The 27,815-nt window shown below is 33.7% G+C and overlaps 1 protein-coding gene across 6 annotated transcripts in view; it reads left to right on the top strand.

Annotated features, from left to right (window-relative positions):
* Positions 1-27,815, top strand: part of CADM2 (cell adhesion molecule 2) — a 1,112,757-nt gene that overhangs the window by 1,006,183 nt on the left and 78,759 nt on the right. For 3 of the 6 annotated variants that reach the window (XM_035283214.3, XM_078358553.1, XM_008986461.5), the window contains one exon: positions 15,039-15,158. The exons of the other annotated variants lie outside the window; for them this stretch is intronic. In XM_035283214.3, coding sequence (XP_035139105.3) covers positions 15,039-15,158 — 120 coding nt within the window. The remainder of the gene's footprint in view (positions 1-15,038; positions 15,159-27,815) is intronic. 6 annotated transcript variants of the gene reach the window in all.

Here is a 27,815-nt window from a genome sequence, read left to right as displayed (position 1 = left end):
TTCATATATTTTATCAGTGTTTGCAAGCTAGCCAACAGCATGATTTCCTAAATAGCCAAGCTAGCTTTAGGTAGTTGGCAGTTGACATATTTCTAATAAATACCTCTCTAAGCACTTTCTGAGAAGTCATTTTTGGCTTTGCATTTTGAACTCCAATTAATCAAAAGCACCCCATAGATTAATGCTATTCATGCTGCTAGATAAATGCTGTGAAGTTCAGCAGTGGTTTACCTAGGATTATTGACACAAGTAATGAGAGGCTCGTTGAAATAGTGAAACCATATTATGCTGTGTTTAAAAGCGGCTCCAGTTGGGTTCATTGCAAAATAAAGGTTTTTTCCCTTTTGCACACTGGGCATAATGTTTCATTAGTCACTAGTTGTATAAATATAAAAAGCTACTCTCTTCTGTTAATGGTTTGGCTGTTTCAAAACCCTACTAAATGATGAAATTTGAGTGGCATTTCAATCTGTAATGAATGCTGTATGCATTTTGGAATGCAATGATAAGTGATCATTTGTGAGAACTTTATCCTTTTATCTTTTACACCAAGGTTGATTTTACATTCGCTGTGATAATTTAATATAGCTCTAGTACAGAGGGTTTTTCATGAGACGAGACCCTCGTCTTTGACTCTATCACAATTGCCTAGATTCCGTCCATTCTTAACTTGACGGAGGTCTGAGCACTTTTCTGCGAAATCATCTACTATCTGCATGCCATCATAACAGTTAGATTTTATTGTTTGGGTGTCAGTGGAAGTGCATTATTTAAATGTTACCACATCTAATTGTTAAAAGCCCTGATATTTTGTGTTATAGACACTAGCAATTCCCCCACTCCCTCCTAAATATACCTTTGAAAATTTCAGCATTAGGAGCCCAGGTAGTAATTTAAAAGGGCCATTCTTAAATTTAGAAACTCAATGAAAGGCCTAACCAGAATCAGTATACTAATGCCTGTAAGATTAAACATCATGTTTATGAAAGATTTGCACTGTGAAGGTTCCCGTAAGACAGAAGTTAGCACATTTTATGAACAAGCTTGGCGATGGAAAATTTATCTGTTAAATTAGTGCCCATAGTTATACTAATTAATTCCTGTGAGCCCAGTACTTTCTTACTATTTGCTTGTTTATAAAAATGTTGAAGTATATATCTTGTGATTATTATAAAAATGTTGAGGTATATCTCTTGTCATATTATATATGTATTTACAACGGATGATTGCATCCATTGTTTTAATGGCTTTGAATATCTTGATCCATTCCTATTCTTAATATTTGAAGAACTAGGATCAAGGGAAAAATTTATTCATTCACTAAATAGATACTTAGTACTTATCTACTAGGTGCAAAGGAGCAAATGTAAATACCAAGCAAGAAGATTCTAGAAGATATGTTTAATATGGAAGATAAGTGTTTAGATAATTGTAAAACAAAATAGAAGGGATATAGGGAGTATAGGAAGATTGTCATACAGTGTTGTAGATGTTCACACTCTGTGTAATTCCAACTGTGTAGAATGTTTAAAAATAGTAACATCATTTTTACTTATAAATATTTAAGTATAATTATAAAAATATTTAAAGTAATACAAATATGATATATATAATTATAGACAAATAAATAATACATTCATTTATAATATGACAAGCATCATAAATGAAATTAATCAACAAAGTGCCAGTAATACAGATATATAATAAATTAGACTACTATTATTTTTATCTTTCTAGTAAGCTTATTATACCAAGGGCGATCAAACTCTAAGGCTCTGGTAAGAAACTTACCCCTGAGTTGTGTACAGCTTATTGCTCATAGTCTTCCCTGAAGGCTTCCCACAACATTAAATTAATACTATTGAAAAATTAGAAAATTCTGAATTTTTGCTATGAGATAGAAAATGTCTTAAAATTTCAACAATATAACAAATTGATCATATAAAAAAACATAAGTTAGAGTCAACCTTTTCCTCTAATGCAGCATCAAGTTCAGAGAATGTAGATTGAATATCTTCTCTTGAAGCAAAAACTACCTGGATGTATCCATTCACTGTAGAGAACATAGTAGATACCTTTTTGTCATTCAAGGAATGGCTATAGGAAATGACCAATGGCCTTATGCTAATTTATTTTTTGATTAGAAGCAATGCATGTATTTCTCTTTATCATCAATTGATTAAAAATACACTCATAAAAGTGTCAGAAGTGTATAGCACCTGGAAAGCTTTGAGAGAGAACACCCTAAATTTCTTCCCTCTTAGCTTTCCCAATGTCTCTTTTACCTGACTTTAAACTCATTAGATAAATTAATAACCACTCCTCAAAATACAAATGGGAAATGGACAGAGATGCTGAAACTTTTTAATATCACCTCCATGCTCAAAGCCTCCCCAGGATCTGGGAAGAAATACAGTAATACCAACAGGAAAAATTAGTAACTCATTTCTGCTTTCTGCCAATAGCTGTACTCTCCATGACAGGTCCAGATTGTAGGCAAGGGTAACAAATATCATGAGTAGAGCTTTGGGGGAGAGCTCAGGTTGTCTCCCAGTTATAGCAGAGTTGAGATGCCTTTTCCATAAAGTTCTTTTTTTGTAATATTCTCTCTTTTTTTCAAATTTACTTTTCCTTTTACCATAGTAGCTCCATGTGAGTGCTAAAATTATTTTATGACTGCTCTAACTTATTTCCTTACTTCATTATTTGTCTCCTTAATAAGTTTTATATAACAATTCATCACTCCTTCATTATCTTAACTCTTGCTATCATTTAGAATGAAATTGCCCACTATGCGCCTTTCCACAGGCTGTTTTCTTTACATGTATGTATTTTGTTTTTCCAGTAAAATGTATTTTTGCAACCAAGTAAGATAAGTCAAATCTCTATAATTAGTATTAAGATGCTATATAATAAAACAGAATCAAGCTTATATTTTTGTCCTGCTCATCAGATTTCCTCTTCTATCCTGGGTAGTGATTCTCCATTTCGATTAACTTTCTTACTATGGGAGAGGAAAAATTGAGTCATGGATGGTATCTTTATTTTCACGTTAACGGACGTTTCCTCTCCATTTATCATCTTTTCCGAATATGTAACAGATGTGCAAAGTATAAATTCAGTTCCTTTAGAGTAATCAGTACCTGACCCTAAATTTAGCAGAATAATGCATATGTTAGTGAATGTAGTAATCATCAAGAAACAGATTAGGAGCATAATTAAGGAATACCTTAAAATTGTTTTTGAACTTTTCTTACCATAGAACTAAGCAAACATGATTATGATAATACATCCCTAATCTTACAAAGCAATACCTTTTATGTATTCATGTCATGATTATCAATGGTCTGAAAGTTAATGAAAACTTCCATCACAATAAAATGAAAAATGTCCTTCTGTGCTTCATAGTGAATGTGTAGCTAGGCTAGAAGGTTGCCAGCCTCTGCAACATGCATTTACTGCTAAATCATCCGGCAACAAAACATCTAGAAGTATTGAGAGGCTACATGATTTTTTTAGGCAAGGTGATCTTTACAGGTCACATTGAGAACTAAGAGTACATCTTCTGGATCATATGGGTGGGTGGGAAAGGAAAAAAGAAGGCTGGATTATGGACAGATGTAAAGCCTAGCAAACATTCAAAAGGGATTCAGCTAAAATCTGTTCCCTCACACAGAAACAGACCTACCAGTTGGTAAGTTAATTCTGTGTACTCATAATGAGAATTTTTCCTTTGGAGCATTTGTCTTAGAAGCCTAGATGGAAAATACACAGCAGAGGGAGAAAAGGGTGGAAAAGACATCCATATGGAGCAACAAACAGTGTGCTAATGGAAGAGCCCTGTGGTTGCTGCTCTCATCTCTGGTTGAGAGTTTCCAGGTAGTCACTAGTTGGATGATTCTTAAAACAGCATCTTCTTTAATCGCTGAGATAAAACGCTATCATTTCTGGACATAAATAAGCAGGGAGAGCTCTGATGTCTGTGGGACAGGTGTGCATCTGACTGGATGAGTATGCTGTTGAACTCTGCAGAGAGAAATGGAATGACATAAAATAGTAGAGACAGGTGCACTATTTCCAGTATAAAACATCTAAAAAGGGGTGTGTGTGTGTGTGTGTGTGTGTGTGTATATATATATACACACTCAACACAGAGTTAAGGCTTAACTACATGTCTTTGTTTTAAGATGAGCATTAAGTGGATACATTAAGGTTTCTGCTTTTAGAGTAAAAATCATGTGGAGAAATACCATTCTTAAATACAAATGTCTGTGTGCTGGATGGATCACAGACTGAAATGCACATAGGAAAAACTCTCATTCCTGCCTTCTATCACTAAACAATTTCATCATTAAAAAATATTTCCTCACATTATTTACATACAATCTTTTCTGTCAGTTGTAGTATATAATAAGGTAATCAGAAGGGTAGAATCTGTGGCACTCGGTCCTTCTAGATTTGATTATGTGCAAATAACCCTAGGCTTTAGCTTTACCAAAATGTTCAAGAGCTTTTCTATCCGAATATATATGTCGATTGGCTCATTTGTTAGAGATTTCAAGCAATATGCAATGGCCAATGGGAGGAAATTTTGGCATTAGTTTTCAGAAACAATGGCATTTCTAAATAGAAGATACAGATTTTTTCATAAAACCTGCTTTGTAGCTTCTTACAATATAGTTTTCATAAATACTGTAACAACATATGCACTTGTACTAGAATCTAAAAATGTTCCTTGATTCCATTCTCCGCTTCTCTCCAACTCATCGTGAAGCTCCATCACCGTTGCTTCCAAACCCCGATCCCAACGTGGTCACTTCTCTCCATCATCCACGCTGGCCTAGACTACTAAAGTGTTGTCTGATAGGCTCCCTGCTTCCACACTCCCACACCTTCAATCTCTTTCTCACATAGCTGCAATATATAAACGTTTTAAATGCATACCTCTTCATGTCATTTCCCCATTTAAACTTACACAAAAGCATTTCATCATCCTTAGTATAAAACACAAACCCTCATTGTCCTACTTTTCTAAGCCCTGCGTTTTATGGCTGCTGCCTACATCAGTGGCATCTCTCATCACTCTTCTCCACCCACTTCTGTTCCTCTGGTCCTCTTTCAACTTTCTCTAAGTTGTCAAGGTCATTCACGGTTTAGAAATGTTGCCTCTACCTGGATGCTTGTCCAGGATGCACAAGGAATGCTGCCAGGAATGCTGGTCTTTGCAAGATTGATTTCTTATTCAGATCTTAGATTAAATGCGATTTCTCAGTGAGGCCTTTTTTGTCCACTACTGTCTAAATTGTCCCCAGTCACATACATCTTCATTTACGTTCTCTACAGGGCATATATAATTAAGTGATAATTTAGCTGTGTGTGTGTATACATATGTTTGTGTATGTATATATATATGTATGCCTATGTATGTACCATATATGTATGCATCTGTATATGTGAATGTATTCTATGTCCTCACACTCGACTATGACCTCCTTGGAAATAGAAACTTTGTGCATAGTAAATATGCATAGTAAATTTACCTTTGAATAGTAGGTGCTCAATAGATATTTAATTAATAATTAAATCTGTTTCTGACTGTCTCTCCCTCGTGAAGCAATAAGTGTGTATATATACACATATGCATATATACACATACATACCGATATCTGCATATATACACACATATATGAATATACAGATGCATATATATATGTTCATATATATACATATATGAACACACACACAGCCTTGACTTCTGGGCAAAATCAGGGTAATAATTGATATTTCTTGGTCAACAAAATAATAACCTGTAGTTTTTATTCCAAATTGGAAAAAAAGACGTATTTACTTAGCAACTCATCTGAAATGTGCCTTATAGAATTAAGTAATTCACAGCATATACTGTGCATAGATTAATTAATTTTTCTAATAAAAATCTTTGCAATTAAAGAGCTTTGCAATTTACTCCAAACATGTGTTTTCATAGTTTTGCAGTTCAAGGAGTTTGCTAACTGAAATTTAACCTTTTATAAGAGACACCTGGCTGCTCATGAGAGCTCTGACCATTAGGAATACAGGTGATAGGAGTGGATATAACAAGAGAAGCTCAACAGGTGTTTATTCACACTCCTCTTAATATTATTTAGTTTTATTCAGGTGTTGTGTTCTAAGGATATGTCAGAGTGGATCTATTTATTGACATGGATGTGGAAAAGGTACCTGTAAATGGACTTTCATAATTTTATTAGATAATAGGTTAGCAAGGTTATCGTAACAATCTTTGAAACATTATTGCCATCTCATTTAATTTTTATTTAACTAACCTTTTGTATTACAGGATACAATATTGCACTTGGATTCATTTTATTACTTTTTTTTTTTTTTTTTTTTTTTTGAGACGGAGTTTCGCTCTTGTTACCCAGGCTGGTGTGCAATGGCGCGATCTCGGCTCACCGCAACCTCCGCCTCCTGGGTTCAGGCAATTCTCCTGCCTCAGCCTCCTGAGTAGCTGGGATCACAGGCACGCACCACCGTGCCCAGCTAATTTTTTTTTTTTGTATTTTTAGTAGAGACGGGGTTTCACCATGTTGACCAGGATGGTGTCGATCTCTTGACCTCGTGATCCACCCGCCTCGACCTCCCAAAGTGCTGGGATTACAGGCTTGAGCCACCGTGCCCGGCCATTTTGTTACTTTTAAAAACTGGCTAATAGGCTCCCTACTTCAGCACTCTCACACCTTGAATCTCTTTCTCACATAGCTGCAATATACAAACGTTTTCAATGCCAACAAACACATGTCAAAATTAGAATTCACTAAAATTAGTGCTGTGGGCATACTACACTCTTTACCCTCCAAAATGTAGCACATTTTAGTTCATCCTCAAAAATGCTCCTTCAGGATTCTGGAAGCTACTTTATTCTTTGATGAAATTTGTATATTAAATAAGAAGCAGTATCAAGATAAACCTGAAACATATTTCAGGGTAAGTTGTTACATGGTGATAAATCTATAGAATAATATAAACATATAACCTCATATGGGTTAAACAACTATTTTACAGAATGAAAGATAAAAATGGAAAAACCTGTCTTGCAAAAAAATCTTTTTAATCATAAGCATACTCTATTTAAATATGGATGGCTTACTGAGAGGAGTAATTTTTGTATTCTGAAATGTTCACTAATCTTAATATTTTTAAAGCACATTAATATTAAGATCATTTTTTCTTATATACATGGGATTATTCTGCAGCTGAAATAATTATGGAATAGGAGGCAACAAATGTATTTGCTTCACTGTATTTTGCATCTGAACAAACACCTTTATGAACTCCTGTATCTCCTGAAGTCATGTGCAAATATTTTGGCATGTATAATTTTTTGAGTGAAGATGCTTTGCTTTTAGAAGATTGACTCTGATTGATCGTTAAAAACTTAGTCCAAAAAATTATATAAATGACAAAATAGAAAGTCTTCAATTTTTAGATGAGGAGGCATAGATGCATAGAGGTTAAATGATGTGTCAAATGTCAGCTACTTTACCACAGAGCCTACATGAACAGTCAAAATATTCGGATTTCTCAGTCAGTATTTTTCTACTGTATCAGTTCTCCTTGCGTGTATTCATAGTTGATTTATGTCTTTCTTTTAAGGGACGACAGTAATATTCTCTTACATTTTCACAGAACTTGAAGTATTCGACGAAATCATGTGATTTACCTTTAGGTAGAGTATTTTAAGGGACGAGTAGGAAAGGGCTCACAGTGTGGAAGGAGGCAGATCTAAACGATATAGGATAATCCACTTCAAATGCATTTTTTTTTTCCTACTTGCAATTTCACTTTACTTTGTCAGTTTGGAATGTAAAACAGTATTATAAAAGAAAAAAATACATACATTTTTTGAAATAATGCATTGATTTTATTCATAAACTTTTCTTGTAATTACTTAGAACTGACAGTTACCGCCTACAGTTTAAAATTGCAGTACTTTTCATTTTCTGAGAACAGCTTTTTTTTTTATTGTTATTGTATAAGGATTCCATTTAATATGAGAAACCAGTGGAAGCTATCAGAGGGATGAAAAGGGATTTGTTCAAATATGATTTTTAAAAGGGTTCTTTTTTATGAAGCAGATGGGGTTTCTATACGACTGTTGAGGAGGAGGCATGTACTGGTGAGTCGGGGCCTTCTCAAGCTGGTGGTTTTCACCTAAGTAAGAGACTTGGTGCTGTTATCCACTTTTACGCTGTAATCCAATAGGCTGCTGCATGTAGCTGGGCATAATGTGAGCAGATTAACTTCCTTTTTCACACAAGCAAAAGCAAATAAAGTAAACTTTCCTCTTACAATTGCTTCCAATGTCAGTCAGTGCAATTAGTAATAAGGAAAAATGCCCTGTTACTTTTTATAAGGAAATGTGAATACCTTTCACCAAAAAAGACACATCTTATGATAGTAATTCTAATTATATACCTCAAATTTTAACAGTTCCGCATCTCCCCTAATAACTCTTAATTTTTGTTTATTCTTTACTATCCTGGGACCACCCCTGGCAGAGGGCATTAGTGACATAAAGTAGAAAGCAAGTAAACTTATGGATTCCAGTCTAAATGGTAACAACTGTTCTCCCAATTGAACAGTAGTCCTTGGAGAGAAACAAGCAGCTTGGGCTTCTGGGAATCTTTAGACTTAATTTTGTTTCGAAAATCCATTCTGAATGCCATTTTTAAAAAGAGAAACTGCCAGAAAACAAAACAGGTTGACAAGTTAGAAATTATTGTACACTGCATTTGTAGAGAACAGAACATACCTTTAACCTGAAAAGCTCGTTATTGGAAAAAAGGTGCTGTACCACTCTTCGGTTTATTGTATACTGTGCTTGTTGAAACTGATTTCATTTTGACAAGGTTATACAGGATCTGTTGTGCTCTAATAAGCTCCAATAACAAAATGTGGTGGCATTTTTTTAAAAAATCGTTCATTAGAATAGAAAGAAAAAGACACTTTTCTATTGTTTTTAATTGGATGATATGATTTAGAGCTCTAATGCTTTTAAAAACATTGAAAATCTGCATTTAAAATATAAAACTATTCCGCATGCTGCATTTTTATTTTTTAATACTCCTTTTGACTGGAAGACTCTTAAAATGAATTACAAAAAAATCACCTCACACATGATAAAAGGGAGAGGGAAGCAACATTTTTTTTCAGAGATTAACCAAGTATAAGCTTCAGTTACTGATTCACATTTTTAAGAATGATACTATTTGCTATCTACTGTATCATTGTCATTATCATCTATAGTTACATTACTGATAAAGCCCCTGTCATTTCCAGTGCTGTGCTGCATGTCTGTAGTCCCAGCTACTCAGGATGCTGAAACAGAAAGATCTTTTGAGTCTAGAGTTCAGAACTGTTGTGCACCATGGCCATCACTGTGGATAGCCACTGCATTCCAACCTGGGCAACATATCAAGACCCCATCTCTTAAAAGAAACAGAAACAAAAAGCACATGCTAAATTGAAAGCATAGAGCTAGGCACCCTGATAAAGCTCAGAAGTTTACTGCGGAGTTTATTCTCTGTTATCTTACTTTCATTTGTTCATGAAAAATAATACAAGCAATATATGTTAAGTGTCAAATAAATGTTACAGCTTCTCAATTTCCAACCCAGATTTTATGAAGAGCTTTGAGGTATAATAAATGTACTGCACCGTACAATTTATTATTAAAAAGAATGAAAATAATAGAGTTTACAAATTGATTATGTAAACTAGAGCAAATTTGAAAATGTTATTATAACATCACACATTTTTAATTTGTGTTTTCCACTGAGGGACAGAAATGGATATGGAAGTAGTGGGATACACATAACTCTGGGTCTTCTCATAGCAGTATGTTATGAATGGAATCATTATTGGTCATGGGAATATGGATGAGAGGAAGTCAAGGAAGCAGTAGATAGACTCAAAAGCACAATGGGTGGCGAAAGGAAATTAGGTGAGACTTAGTTGTTCAAGGAAGTCTTCACAAAGCAGATAGAAATCAGGCTGAGAATTGAGAGTAGCAGGTTACTAGGTGCATCAAGAAGGGCTATTGTTCTGAGATTAAAAGGTAATGAAGGATTGGGTCAGAGTATATTTGTCTAAGACAGTGATATTGTAAAAGACAAGAGCACGTCAATTTATAAGACTGAGCCTGCAGTTTATTGGGAGAAGTAAACACACAAATATAAACATGTATGTGGGTGCCTGCAAAGTGCTTAAAAGCTCAGAGAAGGAAGATATTAACTCTTTGCAGAACTGGGGCATGCTTTCCAGATGAGATCTTATTTAAACCAGGATTTAAAGGATGGACATGAAAGAGATAACAAATGTGAAACAGAATGTGCCTCTGAGAACCTACAGGACAAAAAACAGAAAGAGCTATGTCTAGCTCTGTCATTGGAGAGAGCACTCAGGTCAGAGGCAGGTGTCTTTGTGTATCCTAGGATTAAGCTTCTTTCTCTACGTTAACTCAGCACTTGAAAAATAAAGAAAACAAGCCAGAAGTGTCTGCTCTGAGGAACTCTAGCCCCTGTTGTTACAGGAAACCTTAACGTTACGGCTGCCTCAACACAATGTTGGGTGCACTTGGAGTTCTGAGCCGAGTCACACAGGTTGAGCAGGAGAGATGATGGACTGATGAATTCATCATATTAAAGTTTAGTCATGGTCCTGTTCACAGATTTTAGTTTCCTGATTCAACAAATGTGTTGTTTCAGCTGAAATTATACTTCTGCATGTGCCTGGGTTCTTAGAGAAGTACCCAGATTATTTATACTGCATTTACTGGCAACCCAACATTCACTTACAATAATAACTTTTGCAGCCTACTTAGGTTTTGTGTGAACAATTATGAAACTTTTCAGTTGACTAGATTTAGGGGTTCTGCCTGTTATTGAAATACTCCTGAATTTTCTTTTTTACATGAAAACAGTACTTTATATATGTTATAAGTGAAATGAAAAGTATAATTGATTATAATTCAAACTTTCTGTGTAGGCCAAATTATAAGCAGATATTTTCATATCTTGGAATCTTTACTTTTCTTAGTTTCCTGTAAATAAAAATACTCACATTTTCTTTTAAAGACAATTTCTGCATATATATATATATATATTCATAGAGGTCCAGACTTTAGGTAAATTGTGTGTGTTTATATGTGTGTGTGTGTGTGTATAAAGAGATATTTAAAGTTTATACATACGTGTGTGTGTGTGTGTGTGTGTGTAACAATATATTTAAAGTATAGATAATGAATACTGGATCTTTATGAATTCATTTAATATCCTATCTAGTATGTGATGAGAATCAATGTCAAAATAAATTTAAAACACATAATTATTATTTCTTGATTTCAGAGAAGTTGTCACTACACATTCCTATATATTGTGATGAAAATTTTTTCAGCCTGCAAACTATTGTTAGATTAGATAGCAAACAAATTTCTTATTAATGAGAATATTTTAAATTCTGATTTTGATTAACCTCATTGAAACTTACCTTACTTGGATTTAAATTATGTACAAATAATTTATGTATAATTAGTAATTTCTTTAATCAGCTCTAGATAAAATTTAGTTACTTTCACTTAGTTTGCATTTCAAATACCTTTTTTATTAGCTATATATTTAATCAATAGCTGACTCTTCACTCTTTATACCTTAACATATAAAAATACAAACTATAAATATATAATACAACACAATTAATCTCTTTTGTAAAGTCGACGTGCTGAGCCTATTATTTACAACTACACTTTTATTTCAGGGAAATGCAATTATAGTTGGTTAAATGAATATACTCTTCAAGGAAAACAAACAAACATACAAAAAATGAGCCCATCTTTTGCAGTGTTGAAATGAGAGGTGAAATATATAAATTGAGCTGTGTATTGGATGGTTATCATTTCTAATTCCAATATTCATAAATTATGCATCACATGCCATAAATTTGACAATGTTGTATTTATAGTTGTCTTGGGATCTATGTTCAAATATCCCTTGATTAATGATAGGATGTTAACATGCAAAGCATATATTAAGATAGTCCAACATTGTCATGTCATATTAAGCAAATTACTTAGAATATTAGTGTAACTGCAAGTTACCTTGTCCTATTAACAGAATTAATAAGTTAATGTTGAACCAGTATTTAGTACACACAGAACAAAATGGAGCCAGTAGTAGTTAAAAACATTTAACAGTAACAGGCATAGGTTTCTTTATGGCAGGTCATTTTGTAAACCCAATTGTCATATTGGCACTTTCCACCAAATTGCTTTCAGTCAATTTGTTTTTAACCACATATGAAATCAGAGAGAAGGATAAGAGATAATGCTGAAGAGATGAAAAAGACCAGGTTATATGTAAATAATAATTTGTAATGTTTCTGTCTGGATATTTTAAAAGATTCTAGAGATGTTGTTTTAAAGTGGATTCACAATTATTAAAACTACTCATCTTTTAAAATTATTGGAGTATTAACCTAGAAAAAACATATGTTTAACACATTTTTGCACTTGTAAGAAATAAAGATGTTGTTTGCTTTATACAAGAATGCTCATAGTACTTGAAAATACATAGAATGCCTTTAAAACAATTCAGGATTTATTATTACCTGTACTTTTTGATGCGGAATGAGTGGGGTAGGGGTTTGGGGGGACTCCTAATTGTACTATTATTATTATTATTTTTGCCTAAACTAAAAACAAAACAAAATCCTGTTATTTGTATTCCCTTTCTTAATAATCCAATGATGGGGCTTATTTTGAAAGACTACTTTTCTTATTAGAATAAGATACAATGTAATTGTATTCTGACTATATGATATTAAATAAGCTAATATGTTATAATCTGTGATAAATTTGGAAGTATCAGGGCATTTACATGGAGTTTTAAATGACTAGTATTATTATTGTTTGTTCTTAAATTTGATATCCTTGGAAGATATTGGCCTTCGCATTTATTAAATGCATATATATTGAGATCATAATAAGCAAATAGTTTTGCTAACAAATAATGTATTATTTTCTATTTAGATATGTATAAAAGTTGAAATTAAAATGTTTTCGGCCGGGCGCGGTGGCTCAAGCCTGTAATCCCAGCACTTTGGGAGGCCGAGGCGGGTGGATCGTGAGGTCAAGAGATCGAGACCATCCTGGTCAACATGGTGAAACCCCGTCTCTACTAAAAATACAAAAAATTAGCTGGACACGTGGCGCATGTCTGTAATCCCAGCTACTCAGGAGGCTGAGGCAGGAGAATTGCCTGAACCCAGGAGGCGGAGGTTGCGGTGAGCCGAGATCGTGCCATTGCACTCCAGCCTGAGTAGCAAGAGGGAAACTCCGTCTCAAAAAAAAAATAAAGTAAAAATAAAATGTTTTCATTTACCTCCAGTCTGCCTAAGCCTTTTAAGAAATCTTACCTTGAAATAAGCAGTTATTATAACAATTAGTAAACAAGAAGCATATTTATCCATATACATATTTTTTTTTCATTTATAATGTTGTTAAAGTCAGTTCTACTTTATGATAATGATAAATCGCACTCCAGGCTTTACCCGTTTTCCCCAGTGATTAATGCAGCACCACTGGGTTTTCAGAAGGTTGTTTTCTTAATTTGACTGTCCAGGAAGCATTTTCTCTGTTGAAAAACAGGTGTAAACATCAATATTCAAGATAAGAGAGTGAGCTCATGCTGTTTTCCGGTGTATCCAGTGTAGAGAATTCAGCGGGTATAGTCTACAGATTGAGTAGGGCTATTTATCAGAAGTAAAGTACTAGAAAATGTTTGGTACGACTCAAAGACTTTAACTGAGAGAATGACAGGAAGCCTTTTAATAGCAAAATAATCTGTCCAACACTGAATGTATGGGGGCTGTGTAAGAAACATGAAATCAAATCTCAGCACAGTAATTATAGGTAATTTGGAAACTGTTTCTAATTTCCTCACTGTGTAAATTACTTGTGTATTCACTTCAGACAAGATTTGACTCTCTGAGGATCTTGCAGAAGTTCTCATGGCTTGACATTGGCTGCATTGTTTCAAAGTTCTCTGTGCTGCTCTTCATATTTTCAGGTGATTTTTAGGAAAAGGAAAGAGGATTTGTGCATTAAACATTACACTATTCTTTCTGGGTTTATTTTCTCTGTATTGGAAGCTACTGTTAACTTCTAGCAACTTAACTAATTAGGGGTTAGAGATTTAATGTTACAGTTCAAGTATATATTCAGTAACCTCTCCTAGGTATGCCATATTAAAATAAATCATAAACCTTTCAGAATATCTGGTGCCATGCTAGTTGACTCAATACTTGTTAAAGACTCCTAGGTACTGCAAAATTATTAGAAGGCGCTACCACCTAACAAGGGTAAGACCTGCAAGACTCTAAACTGTGCATTAACATCATTTGTGAGAACAAGAGAAGCAAAATAACAATAATAATAACAATTGGCTTCTTTTGTTTGTTTGTTTCTAAAGATTGCTCTCATTTCCTATCATTAAGTCTTTCTAAAAGAAAAAAAAAATTGAAACGCATTTAACATGCATTTACACATTCATCGTTAACATTTTGTTAATCTTATATGGTGATATATGTGTTTATTTCTGTATGTGCTGTTCTGTTAAGTTTTTGACAAAGCATGTTATTTTTTGTTTCACCCACATGTATTTTGCTACTGCATGTCAAACTTTTTAAATGACTCAGTGAACAAATGAATTCTTGTCATTTTACATTTTACTCTAAATATTGCAAACGACCTGCTTATTCTCAAACATTGCTCCAAGTCTTTGCTTTGTGCTGGAGTATGAAAAAAATGTGAAAAAGAATGACAAGAATTGTGTGACAGTCAGTTTTGTACCTGATATTTTGTTGAAACTTGTTAAAGTTAAACCTCAATAAGTTATATGTATTTATAATTTGAATCATTTGTGTTTCTCTTTTGTTTGCATGATATGATTTTGTTTTATATTTTGTTTTTTTCCACTCACCAGATGTTCCCAACACTTTGCTTCCCACTACTACCATCCCCTCACTTACCACTGCAACAGTCACAACCACTGTAGCCATAACAACCAGCCCAACCACATCTGCAGCAACCAGCAGCATCCGAGGTACGGTACGCTTCTTTGTTATAGCCTGGAAAGCACATTAACCGGAGCTTTGGAGAAGTTTTTCAAAAGGGTAAAAACATTGAGATTCAATTTTCCTTGATTATGAGAAGTAATTAAGTGACCTAAATTACTATCAATTAGGATTATTGGAATAAAATATGAGAAAATTTTATTTTTTCAGTGTTGCTTAAGACTGTTATGAAAATATTCCAGACTATAGATTTAAAATATATGGGGCTTTAAAATTTTGGGCAAATTTTAAATGTTACCATGGAACACAGTTTTTGCCTGTCTTGACATGTAAACAAAGAAATTAGATGGTCAAGGGTACAGAGGTAGCTTTTGCTTTGCAAAATTCTAGTTTAATGTTAATAACTTGCTACTCCTCTGCAACTTTATTAAAATACCTATAGTGTTTAAAATCTTCTAAAATTTGCATAGTCCATGTATAAATTATTCTCCACATAGAACATGCGAGTAAATATTCAAAATATGTATTATCCTAAAGTGATTTGCTGAATGAATCTACTTATTCTACTAATAGAATATTCTAAAAGGACATGTCTGTTGTCCCAGATGGCTCTGTGAAATTTCTGGTATTGTCAAACAAAATAAGTTTTGTTTCAAAGAAAGCAACCTTAAAAAGGTGGGAGTATCCAAAGGCAGAAGAAATAATTATGTTATGGTTGAGGTATATAAAAAGTATTACTAAGTAGTCATTACGTAGTTAGCAGTTGATGAGGAAACTTAAAAAAATTGAAGCCATTATAGAAAAACATGTTTTAAATTTAATTTCCACATAAGCAGTGCTCAGAGAAAATTTGTGGTATTTAAGTCTGTCTTTTTCTTATGTGTGTTTCATGTCACGTTGGCTATACTAATATCTGTTAAATTTAACAATTTAACCTGAAATTCATGAGAACTTTATATCATTATATTTAATTCAGTTGTATGAAGGTTATGTTTAGCACTATTTATAATTTTTAGAGGACGTTCAATTAGTCTGTTTTTCTTGGAATTTAGTTAATTATTATTGATATTAAATTGATTTGCTAGCTTTGATTTAACAGATACAATAGTCTTTATTTCAGAAAAAAATATTCTTATGTCTTATAATTTTCCATTTTTTAATAATGATGTCAAATATATTATACATTGTACAAGATTGATGATTAAATGAGTTTGATGGTAGTAGCAATAAGAATTTCTCAGAAACACCTAGGTTTATTTTTGTATGACTGAATTGTATTTAAGCTAAATCTGTAAGTGAGAAGCGTTTGGAGGTCTTTCTTATAAAAATTTATATAGAAATAAGAGAAGAGACATAATGAAAATAAAGAAAAAGTTAGAAGTGCTTAATAATATTATGTAAAATGAAAGCCATCTAAAGTTCTACTTTGTTTTAATTTGTGTTACTCTGTAAGGATTTTCACAAACAGCAGTTTAAATAAAATGTAATCATTGCACACGGACACAATATCTGTGATACTATTAAGTTCTGACTGTATAAACAAATCACTTCAATGGGAAAGGAGGGAGGTGTATTGACTCTTTTTTAAAGGTCCATTTGTAACACAAAAATCAAATTTTCAGTTATGCCTTCTTCAACAAATATTTATTGACTACATGTTACATGTATGGCACTATGCCAGGCACTAGGTTTCATGTATGACACTATGCCAGGCGCTACGTTACATGTACGGCACTATGCCAGGCGCTACGTTACATGTACGGCACTAACGCCAGGCGCTACGTTACATGTACGGCACTAACGCCAGGCACTATGTTACATGTATGGCACTAACGCCAGGCGCTACGTTACATGTACGGCACTAATGCCAGGCGCTACGTTACATGTACGGCACTAACGCCAGGCACTATATTACATGTATGGCACTAACGCCAGGCACTATGTTACATGTATGGCACTAATGCCAGGCACTATGTTACATGTATGGCACTAATGCCAGGCACTAGGTTACGTGTATGGCACTATGCCAGGCACTAGGTTTCATGTATGACACTATGCCAGGCGCTACGTTACATGTACGGCACTATGCCAGGCGCTACGTTACATGTACGGCACTAACGCCAGGCGCTACGTTACATGTACGGCACTAACGCCAGGCGCTACGTTACATGTACGGCACTAACGCCAGGCACTATATTACATGTATGGCACTAATGCCAGGCACTATGTTACATGTATGGCACTAATGCCAGGCACTATGTTACATGTATGGCACTATGCCAGGCACTAGGTTACATGTATGGCACTATGCCAGGACCTAACTTTACAACTGCTTGTATCCAAAATCATTAGCAATCAAATGCATACATTTTCCCCACCCCCAATAAATAGCTTTTGTGCTTAATGTTTATTGTAAAGTATTAATGTTCTTTGCAGTAAAATATTACGTCTGATCTTTTGGTCTTTTGAAAAATTATATATATTTAGTATTCTGCTTCAAAGGACTAAATATCTATCTATCTATGCACACACACGCACACACATTAACACACACAATTACAGACTAAAATACGAGATTATTTCATTTCAAAGTGAGGCTAACAATATTCTTTCATATTGGTTCACATGAATCTTAAGTGGAAATTGGTCTATTCCGTTTTTTTTCCTTCCAACTTTTATTTTAGGTTCAGGAGTACGTGCGCATGTTGGTTACACTGGTAAATTGCACATTCCTGGGATTTGGTATACCAATTATTTTGTCTCCCAAGTAGTGAGCATAGTATGTGACAGGTACTTTTTTTTATCCTCACCCACTTCTAACCCTCCATTCTCAACTAAGCACCAGTATCTATTGTTCCCTTCCTTGTGTCCATGTGTACTCAATATTTAGCTCTCACTTATAAGTGAGGATATGCAATACCTGGTTTTCTGTTCCTGCATTAATTTTCTTAGAATAATGACCTCCAGCTGCATCTCTGTTGAAGCAAAGGACATCATCTCATTCTTTTTTGTGGCTGCATAGTATTTTTAATATATATGTACCACATGTTTTTCTTCTAGTCCACCATTGATGGACATCTGGGTTGATTCCATGTCTTCGCTGTTGTGAATAGTGCTGCATTGTATGTATGTGTGCGTGTGTCTTTATGGTAGAATAATCTATATTCTTTTAGATATATACCCAGTAATGGGATTGCTGGTGCAAGCAGTAGCTCTGTTTTAACTTGTTTGATGAATCTCCAGGCTGCTTTCCACAGTGGCTGAACTAATTTATATTTCCACCAGGAATATACAAGCATTGCATTTCTATGCACCCTTGCCAGCATCTGTTATTTTTTAACTTTTTAATAAAAAACAGTCATTCTGACTGGTTTGAGAAGGTATTTCATTGTGGCTTTGATTTGCATTTCTCTAATGATTATTGATGTTGAACATTTTTTCATGTGCTTGTTAGCCACATGTGTGTCTGCTTTTGAGAATTATCTGTTAATGACTTTTGCCACTAAACTAAAATCAATGGTTTTCTCTTTCTGGTAAATTCACTTTTTTTTCCAGGTTTTCTAAAATGTTTTTGCAAACTTTACACTATGTATATTTAAAGTGCTCAAATAATTCATTTTTCCTTTAAACACACAACCAACCTCAAAGAAGATACACATGCCCACGCATAGAAAAAGATGTGAACGTAAACCAATCCCTATTGTTAAACTTAAAGGTTGAAAGATAACATGTCAAAAAATCACACAAAAAATATGTTTAAGAAAAGTTTCTTTTGTAAGCTGGGAAGTTCATATTATCTATTTTATAAGAAAAAAAATAGTAGCAATGAATTTGAATGTTAGCCTCATGCCCATTTTTTCTTCTATTCTCATCAAACATCTAAGGACCGCAGAAGTCATAAGACTCACCTGCATTATTAGTATTCTAGCTCGTATTTGAAAGTGTGGAGGATTCATTCAGTACATAAACAATGTTATCAATTTTACACTTTATTCTTTTAAATTATGTCATGTTGTTTCTTTGTGAGTTGCCTATTAAATTAAAGCCTTTACATGCAGTTATATTTGAAAAGAATTCATTTATTTAAGTTTGTTAAAGATAGTTCAATATCATGATTTAAAAGGATTCATAATAAGAATACATTGCCTAAGAATAGCGAAGAATAAAGAGAAATAATCTTTTCAGCTTGCAGCATTTACTTTTGGCTTACTTATTTCATTCCTTTATCTTATTCAATAATTTGAAATCAACTAAATGTATTTGATTTTATTAGGTTTAAATAATATTTCTTCAAATTTCATTAACTATAAAATGTATCTCCATATATTTAATAAATGATCACAAATAAATCACTGTTAATATCTCCATTTACACTTTTACAACTCCTGTTATTGCTGAATTTTTCATCCTATGATATGATAAACCAATTTAAAATAAATTTAAAGAATCACAGCTGTATCTATATTAAAAATCAAGATGAAATGGAATGAAAAAAACTACACTAGAATGGCTCAATGTCATAACCTTGAGAATTTGCACAACTATTCAGATTGTGTTTAAAATGTATCCCTATTTGGAGGAAAAAGAACTTGAACCATATGGGATAAAAACAGGCTATTAGCCTATTATTACAAATAAGGGTGTTAAAACACAGAGAAGTGAACCAACTTGAGCAGCCATGAGAAAGACAAAGAATAATTGAGCCCTGGATACCTCTTTGGATATGAGTTTAGTTCTTTTATTTACAATGTCTTTGATCTTGGAAAGTGCAGCAAACTGAGCATCAGTGTTTTCATCAGAAAAACAAGAAGCACAGATTTTACTTGAGAATTACATAATATCGAGCGTTATGAAAACATGAGCAATACTCAATAAATGACAGAATTATTGTTCAGTCCCTTTTGGTAAAATAAACCTGTTTACCTGTAGCTGTATCATCCAATTAATGAAAATGTAGGTTTTCCGCTATAATTACAGTTTAAATCCTGGAAACACCAAATTCCTTTTTCATTTTACTTCTATTTTTATTGATTTTATGATAAAAAATTAGATCAAAAGTATACTTGAGCATATGGTACCATATCTATCTATCTATCTATCTGTCATTTATCAGTCATCGATCTACCATCTATCTCTCCTTTGAAATATAACAGTTTATATACTTTTCATTTCATGAAGTTTAAAGTATTCTTGATTTATATAATTTTAATTATTTCAGCTTTTAGAAATTGCATAATTTTTTTACACTGCCCATGTATAAATGCGACATATATAATATATAATTATATATAATGCTCTGTATATTATATATAATATATGCTTTATATTATATTATAATAATAGATACAATTATTCCTATTATATATGTGATATATGTACACACATAAATGTTACTTTTTTAGATAATTGTGATTTTTTATGAATTTATTACAGTAATTTAATAATTCCAAATGACTTGATGTAATTTCTATTATGAATATATGCATTATTTTAGCATGACATGTTTAATTTAATACCATTTTATATTTAGATAATTTTAATTTCATGTAAACTATGTCATAATCTAGTAATCTTTAGAATCATCCTCATTTTACTGATGAGGGTGTTAACTAACTGCAAATTCAGGAGACATATATAAAACATAGTTATATATTTAAGTGGTTATGTTTATCTATCTTATTTTTTAAATAAGAATTCATAACTGAACTTTTATACTTAGGACAGAAAACTCTCTAAGCTATTAATTGATATTTGTTTTACCTGGGCAGGATAATAAATGCCCTAAATTCAGAAATGAGCTGATAGATATGGAAATATGATGTAAACCAATATACACTGTCCTATTACTAAGAGTGGATTCAAATACATTGTACATTTCCATATATCAGATAGGGAAATATATCCTAAAAATGGTGATGAAAGTGTTTATACAATTCATGTAAGACTGCAAATGAATTATTGGTTCAGATATAGATTTGGTTTGACATCTGTCTTTGAAATGATAAAATTACAATTTTTTACTAGCAAAAACTGTATTATTTGTGTGGTCATCTCAACAAATGTATTAATTGTAATGAGAGACGTTGCAAGGGAATCTTAGTTCAAAATGTAATGGCACAAAGGAAAATGATTTTTTTTTTTTTTTTTTTTTTTTTGAGACGGAGTTTTGCTCTTGTTACCCAGGCTGGAGTGCAATGACGCGATCTTGGCTCACCGCAACCTCCGCCTCCTGGGTTCAGACAATTCTCCTGTCTCAGCCTCCCGAGTAGCTGGGATAAGAGGCACGTGCCACCATGCCCAGCTAATTTTTTGTATTTTTAGTAGAGACGGGGATTCACCATGTTGACCAGGATGGTCTCGATCTCTTGACCTCGTGATCCACCCGCCTCTGCCTCCTAAAGTGCTGGGATTTCAGGCGTGAGCCATCGCGCCCGGCCAGGAAAAGGATTTTTTAAATTTAAGAAATCAAACTGTCAAAATATCTAGAACAAGAGTTATATTGACAAAACTCACAATATTTTAATATGTATACTCAATTCTTCACGGTTTAATTGTGCATTAATTGCTTTGGTCTGTTTGGGGTGCCATAATAAAATAGAACTCAGTGGCTTAAACATAACAAACATTAACTTCTAATATTTCCGGAGGCTGGAAAAGCCAAGGTCAAGTCATGGGTATATTGGGTGTCCGGTAAGGATAGACTCCTTATAGATGACGACTTCCACCTCTCTTTCCACGTGTCCTCACATTGTGCAAGGTGCAGAGCAGCTCTCTGGAGCCTCTTTTATACAGGTACATATTACATTCATGAGAGCTCCACCTCGTGATCTAATCACTTCCCCAGGCCCCACCTGTTAATATCATTATCTTGAGGGTAAGGAATTTAACACGTGAATTTTGAGGAGGACAGAAGAGCAGACCATAGCACTACTGTTGCAACAAACATTTAAAAAGGTGACATTAATTAAAATACTTAAAATCATTCTTGGAGAATAGAAAGATTTTTAGCATACATCTGGAATGAATATAATTCCAGTCTAGAAATTACAGACACACAATTTTTAGCCCATAAAATGCCATTGTATTTTTAAGTCATGTGCATCAAAAAACTTAATTCTTCAAATGTAGATGAATTTAGGGATCTGTTTGTATCACTAAAATTCTAAAACATTGCTTTCTGAAAGATCTTAGTAAATAACTACTTTTCCTCTCTAAAGACATTTGAAGCAATCTTAGTGACTTGTTAAAAAAATCATATACACGAAGTTGAGCTTTATACATTGAAAAGAGAAGAAAGTTAAGTGTTTACTTTGGGACATTATTGAAAGGTTGAGATGAATTTTCAAATTCTACTCATATTTAATGTGGACGTTTTAAATGAAATACAGTTGCTTAAAATGTGTATTATGAATGCATTTTATTTGTATTCAGATTTTCTTACCTCGATTGTTTCATTTTTCTGATTTCAAAATAAAATAAGCTAAAGTAAACACCACACAACATACATGCACTTCAAAGTACTGTCTGAAGCACGAATTTAATTAAGTCAGGTTAAGAATCAATAGTGTTCTGACCTGCACTTCTATTCTCTAACTCCTTTACATCAAAAGAAAATCAAGTCTATCTTTACTTAATTTGTATTTGGTTTCATTAATGTGTCCGGTCTTTTCCGTCTTGGTTTAAATGCTTTAAAAAACAGAATACAAAGAGATGAAGAAACATCAGAATAAAAGAAAAAGCATTCCAGCACTGAGAAAAAAAGAATGAAATAAAATCATTATAGCTCTGAGGTAGTCATTATAAATGTACTCAAGTAGAGCATTTAGAATAGTAGAATATATTATCTTGACACAGTTAAATCCCAAAGTGTGCAAATCAAGAAGTTGTTTATGAGCTTTTATTATGAGCGCTTAGCTATTAAAAGTCTTTTTGGCTTTATTGGTGGTAATAAAACACAATTTGCACAATGTTGTGAGCTTTTAAAAATTAAGTGTCAATATGTTGGGATTTCTTCCTTGACAAAAATTAAGTAATTATTCAATATCCAGATGGTCCATGTAGAGAAACCTGCTTATCTGCAAAAAGACTGATTTCGATGTTTAGTGTGCAAAAATAGTTTAATTTTCACCAGACTTTTAAAAAAACAATAATGATTATAGTTAGTTGAGTAAGTTTTAAAATTAAATGTCTAAAACAGTTCATTATGAAAACAAGGTAAAATGCTTCTTCGGAAAGAACAAGCAACATATATGTTCTATAGGTGGAGGTACGTAGGTACATTCAGCCTTGGTGCAAGTATCACATGGTAAATGCTTCTGGAGCGGCTGCAGGCTGGATGCGGGTAAGAATGCTGGCTTGGGAGGCCAGGACTTTTAGTTAGCCATGAACAGAAGCATTTGAATAATTACAATGTGTCAAGTGATGTTATTCCAGGTTAGCATAGAAGGCTACAGTTTTTCTTTCTATTCTAATAGATCTTATTTGGTATAGAAATACATGTCATTGGTTATATATGACCATTTCCAAAACTAAATTGAGCATTTTCATCTGACTTGAATGAAGTTGAACTCTGACACAGTTTGAAAATCTTTAAATATTAACAGACTTATTTGCTGCATTTGGGAAATATTTGAGAAAATCCTGTATTTACATTTTCTTTCCACTATAGCCTATTAAGGAAAACAGAACATTTGTGCTCTCTTCTGTTTTCTAAGGACACGCTTGTGGCTTGCATAATTTAAAACATCAAACATTTTTTAGAGTTTCATTTTAGCTTATTTATTCCTTTGGCTTCCATCAATTCAAACAGAAATTTTCATTCTGTTAGTTTTCATTTATTTGAAATAAACAGGTCTACTAATATTGTTCTCACTGCTCTCCATTTAGAAGTATGTATTTCTTTATTTAATTTAAGTACTTAATTTATTTTATACTAATAACCCTAGATTTAGTATCATCTAACAGTATGTTTTTCTGAAAAACAATCTCTAAGAAAGAAAAAAAATGTTTCCCAATATACACCATTTAAAAAATCATTTTTATGTAATATACATGTGCATATACATGTTCATGTAAAAATAAAATTGTTATGAAAAGCACATTTTCTATGAAATATCGAGGCTAAAGTGAGTTACATATTATTATGACATTAATATGTTATATATTTTGAAAGCATGTTCTAAATATATAAAAAAAAGTATTTCTAGAACATCTCTAATTTTTTTTTAAATCATTAACAAACTAGTTGTATCTTTCTTACTAACCAGTGAATTAAATGTATGAGCTGTGCCTTTGAAGCTGAAAGATTGCTGGCACTGCCCTTGCTTCTTTGACACTCCACATGAAACACAGTTAATAACCTCCTGTGTAAGCTTGGTGAAACACCGAATTGATACTAATTATACCAACTTTGGGATAGAAGGTGACCTTGACTTCTGCTGGAACTTTCTGCCAGGACAATAAATAAGAGCAAATGCCACAAAGCGTGACTTCTGAGAAGGGTCTAATACGATCTATTAACTTTGGGGAGTTCGTGGAATTGCAATAAGTGCTCAGATAATTGTAATATTTTAAAACATATCTTGCTTAAATAATACATTAGTTTCTTATTTCTCTAGACTTCAAATAATCTCCCATTAGTTTTCTATACTCATTTAAATTAAGCTATGGCCAGAAGATTAAAAGCTACTTGATGGAAAGTGTATGTATAAGGTAATTACAAGGAGGTAAAGGCAAGGAGATGGATTTTTCTGAATGCCTTCTGAAGTATGTACATAAAATTTGTACAGTTTTAGTATCAGAACTGCTTATAGTGAAGCTATGACAATACTCTTTCTTAAATAAAGAAATGTCTCTATTAAATGAGAAAAATTACGAAGAAAAAGCAGTTGCCCCAGTGAGTCCACAGGTTTAAACTATTGCAAGAAACCTGTCAAGATCAATAATGTATAGCTGTTTCACACTTAAAATTTTGATTTTAACAACACTCAAAAAAGAAAGGGCTAATAAAGATACTATAAATGCCACAGGTAAGAAAAGAAATTAAACTGTCTTCACCAATATTGTTTAAAGAATTACATTCCTGATCAGAGAATTCTGTTCTAATTGATCAGTTATAATAAATGAAAATACCTAGATTAAGCCTCTTTTTTTTCATCTTAGAAAAAAGAGATAGACTCAAATATGCCCAGAGCTGGTTGATTACTGAGTAGTAAGCAAAGAAGGCTGAACAATGACTATTTACACGGAAAAAATAGAAAGCAACTATGAACTAACTTGAGATTACATTAAAGTCATGAGAAGCATGTATTTTCAAAAACATTTAAACCAATTAGATATTTAAAACCCAGTTCTATAATACAGAAGGACAATGGCATTCTAGGGTAATCTGTTTTAAACTTGGTTAAGTACAATGCTCTTTGTACACTATTTTTTTTTTCTCTTAAAGTCATGTTTAAAAAATATTAATGATAAGCCCCATTCCTCCATGGATAGTGTGTGACTCTGGATATCAGCAGGAAACTGATAGCCATCTCAAAGGGGTGGAGCCAAAGAGTGCGAAATAAGGAGACTTTTTTAACAGAAGTAAGGGCAGAGTTTTTGAAAGCTAATGAAGTATGGAGAAGCACAAGAGTGCTGTTTCTACAGTAAGATGCTGTTATCAGCACTAGCCCAGAAGAGCCTAAGGAAGTGAATGAAGTTATCCTAACCAAAGAATAACTGAGGCCAGAAACGGTTCTACTTAAAAAGAGCAGCAATCAAGCAAGGACATGGCCAGTATCAGAACCTCAACAAAATGAGTACACTCGGCGGGGGACAGAGGACCAAATATCAGACCCCTTTTTTCTCCTGCTCTCTGATGGATGTTCTGCTGATTGAATCCATCTGAAAATCAAGGTCAATGCAGAGAAGTCAGCCTTCTAGAGCACAGAGCAGGATAAAACTGGACAAAGGATGGGTTCAGAGACCAAATGCAGAAGGAGGAGCAGGACACCTGTGCTTCAGGTATGACACCTAACTTCTTTATTCAGAGAAGTTACATGTCAGGTTATATTTTAGTTTTGAATTTATCTCATAGGCATACATAGTACAAGTTAATAATTGAAAACTAGTAATGAAGAGAGATCCCAGATGGCTGATCGTCAGCAGCTCAGGATTGTGGCTCCCAGTGACAGCGCAGAAAATGAGAGGCCGCCACAGTTTTAGACGAATTTTTGCTGCTCCCGGACCAGGAGATTCCCAGTGCAGGAGCCCTACGGGTCACCACCGCAACTCTTGTGGCCAGCGCAGTGGTTTTGTCAGCCCCTTGGCACGGCAGTTTTTGGTGCAGTCAGAAAAGCACCATCAATCTTAACGCCGCTGTTTTTAGCCAGCAGTGGGTTGTTCAGATTCTGGCGCTGGTGAATCAATAAATTGGATGTCCACTCAGAAACCTAATTAGAAAGGTGGTAATTACAAATACGACAGATGGATAAATTTATAACAAAGGGAAGAAACCAGACTAAAAAGGCTGAGAATACCCAAAATCAGAATGACTCTCCCTCTACAGGGGATTACAGTTCCTCACCAGCAACGGAACAAGGCCTGATGGAGAAAGACTGTGTTCCATTAACAGAGGCTTCAGAAGGTGGATGATAAGAATCTTCTGGGAGCTGAAGGAACTTGTTCTAACCCAATGCAAAGAAACTAAGAACTTTGAAAAAAAAGGTTTGATGAAATGCTAACAAGAATAGATAATATAGAGAGGAATATAAGTGAATTAACGGAGTTGAAAAATACAACAGGAGAACTTTGCGAAGTATGCACAAGTTTTAACAGCTGAATTGATCAAGCAGAAGAAAGGATATCAGAGGTTGAAGACCAACTTAATGAAATAAAACAAGAAGACAAGAATAGCATAAAAATGGTAAAAAGGAATGAACAAAGTCTCCAAGAAATATGGGACTATGTGAAAAGACCTAATCTATATTTGATAGGTGTACCTGAATGTGACAAAGAGAATGAATCCATCTGGAAAATCATCTTCTGGATATTATTCAGGAAAACTTTCCCAACCTAGCAAGGCAGGACAATATTCAATCCCAGGTAATACAGAGAACACCACAAAGATATTGCTCAAGAAGAGCAACCCCAAGGCACATAATCGTTAGATTCACCAGGGTTGAGATGAAGAAGAAAATACTAAGGGCAGCCAGAGAGAAAGGTCAGGTTACCCACAAAGGGAAGCCTATCAGACTCACAGCAGATCTCTCAGCGGAAACCCTACAAGCCAGAAGAGAGTGGGGGCCAAAATTTAACATCCTTAAAGAAAAGAACTTTCAACCCAGAATTTCACATCCAGCCAAATTAAGCTTTACAATCAAAGGAAAAAGAAAATCTTTTGTGAATAAGCAAATACCACCAGGCCTGCTTTACAAGAGCTTCTGAAAGAAGCATTATACATAGAAAGGAAAAACTAGTATTAGCCTTTTAAAAATATACCAAAAAGTAAAGAGTATCAACATAATGAAGAATTTATATCAACTAATGGACAAAATAGCCAGCTAACATCAAATGGCAATAATCTTAAATTTAAATTGACTAAATTCCCCAATCAAAAGATACAGCCAAAACCCATCGGTATGCTGCATCCAGACCCATCTTACATTTAAGGATACATAAAGAGTCAAAACAAAGGGATGGAGAAA

This window comes from Callithrix jacchus, chromosome 21 (genome assembly GCF_049354715.1).
Source record: "Callithrix jacchus isolate 240 chromosome 21, calJac240_pri, whole genome shotgun sequence".
In the NCBI taxonomy this organism is placed as follows: Eukaryota; Metazoa; Chordata; class Mammalia; order Primates; family Cebidae; genus Callithrix; species Callithrix jacchus.
Note: the sequence above shows the minus strand (reverse complement) of the source record. Positions and strands in the feature narration are given on the sequence as shown.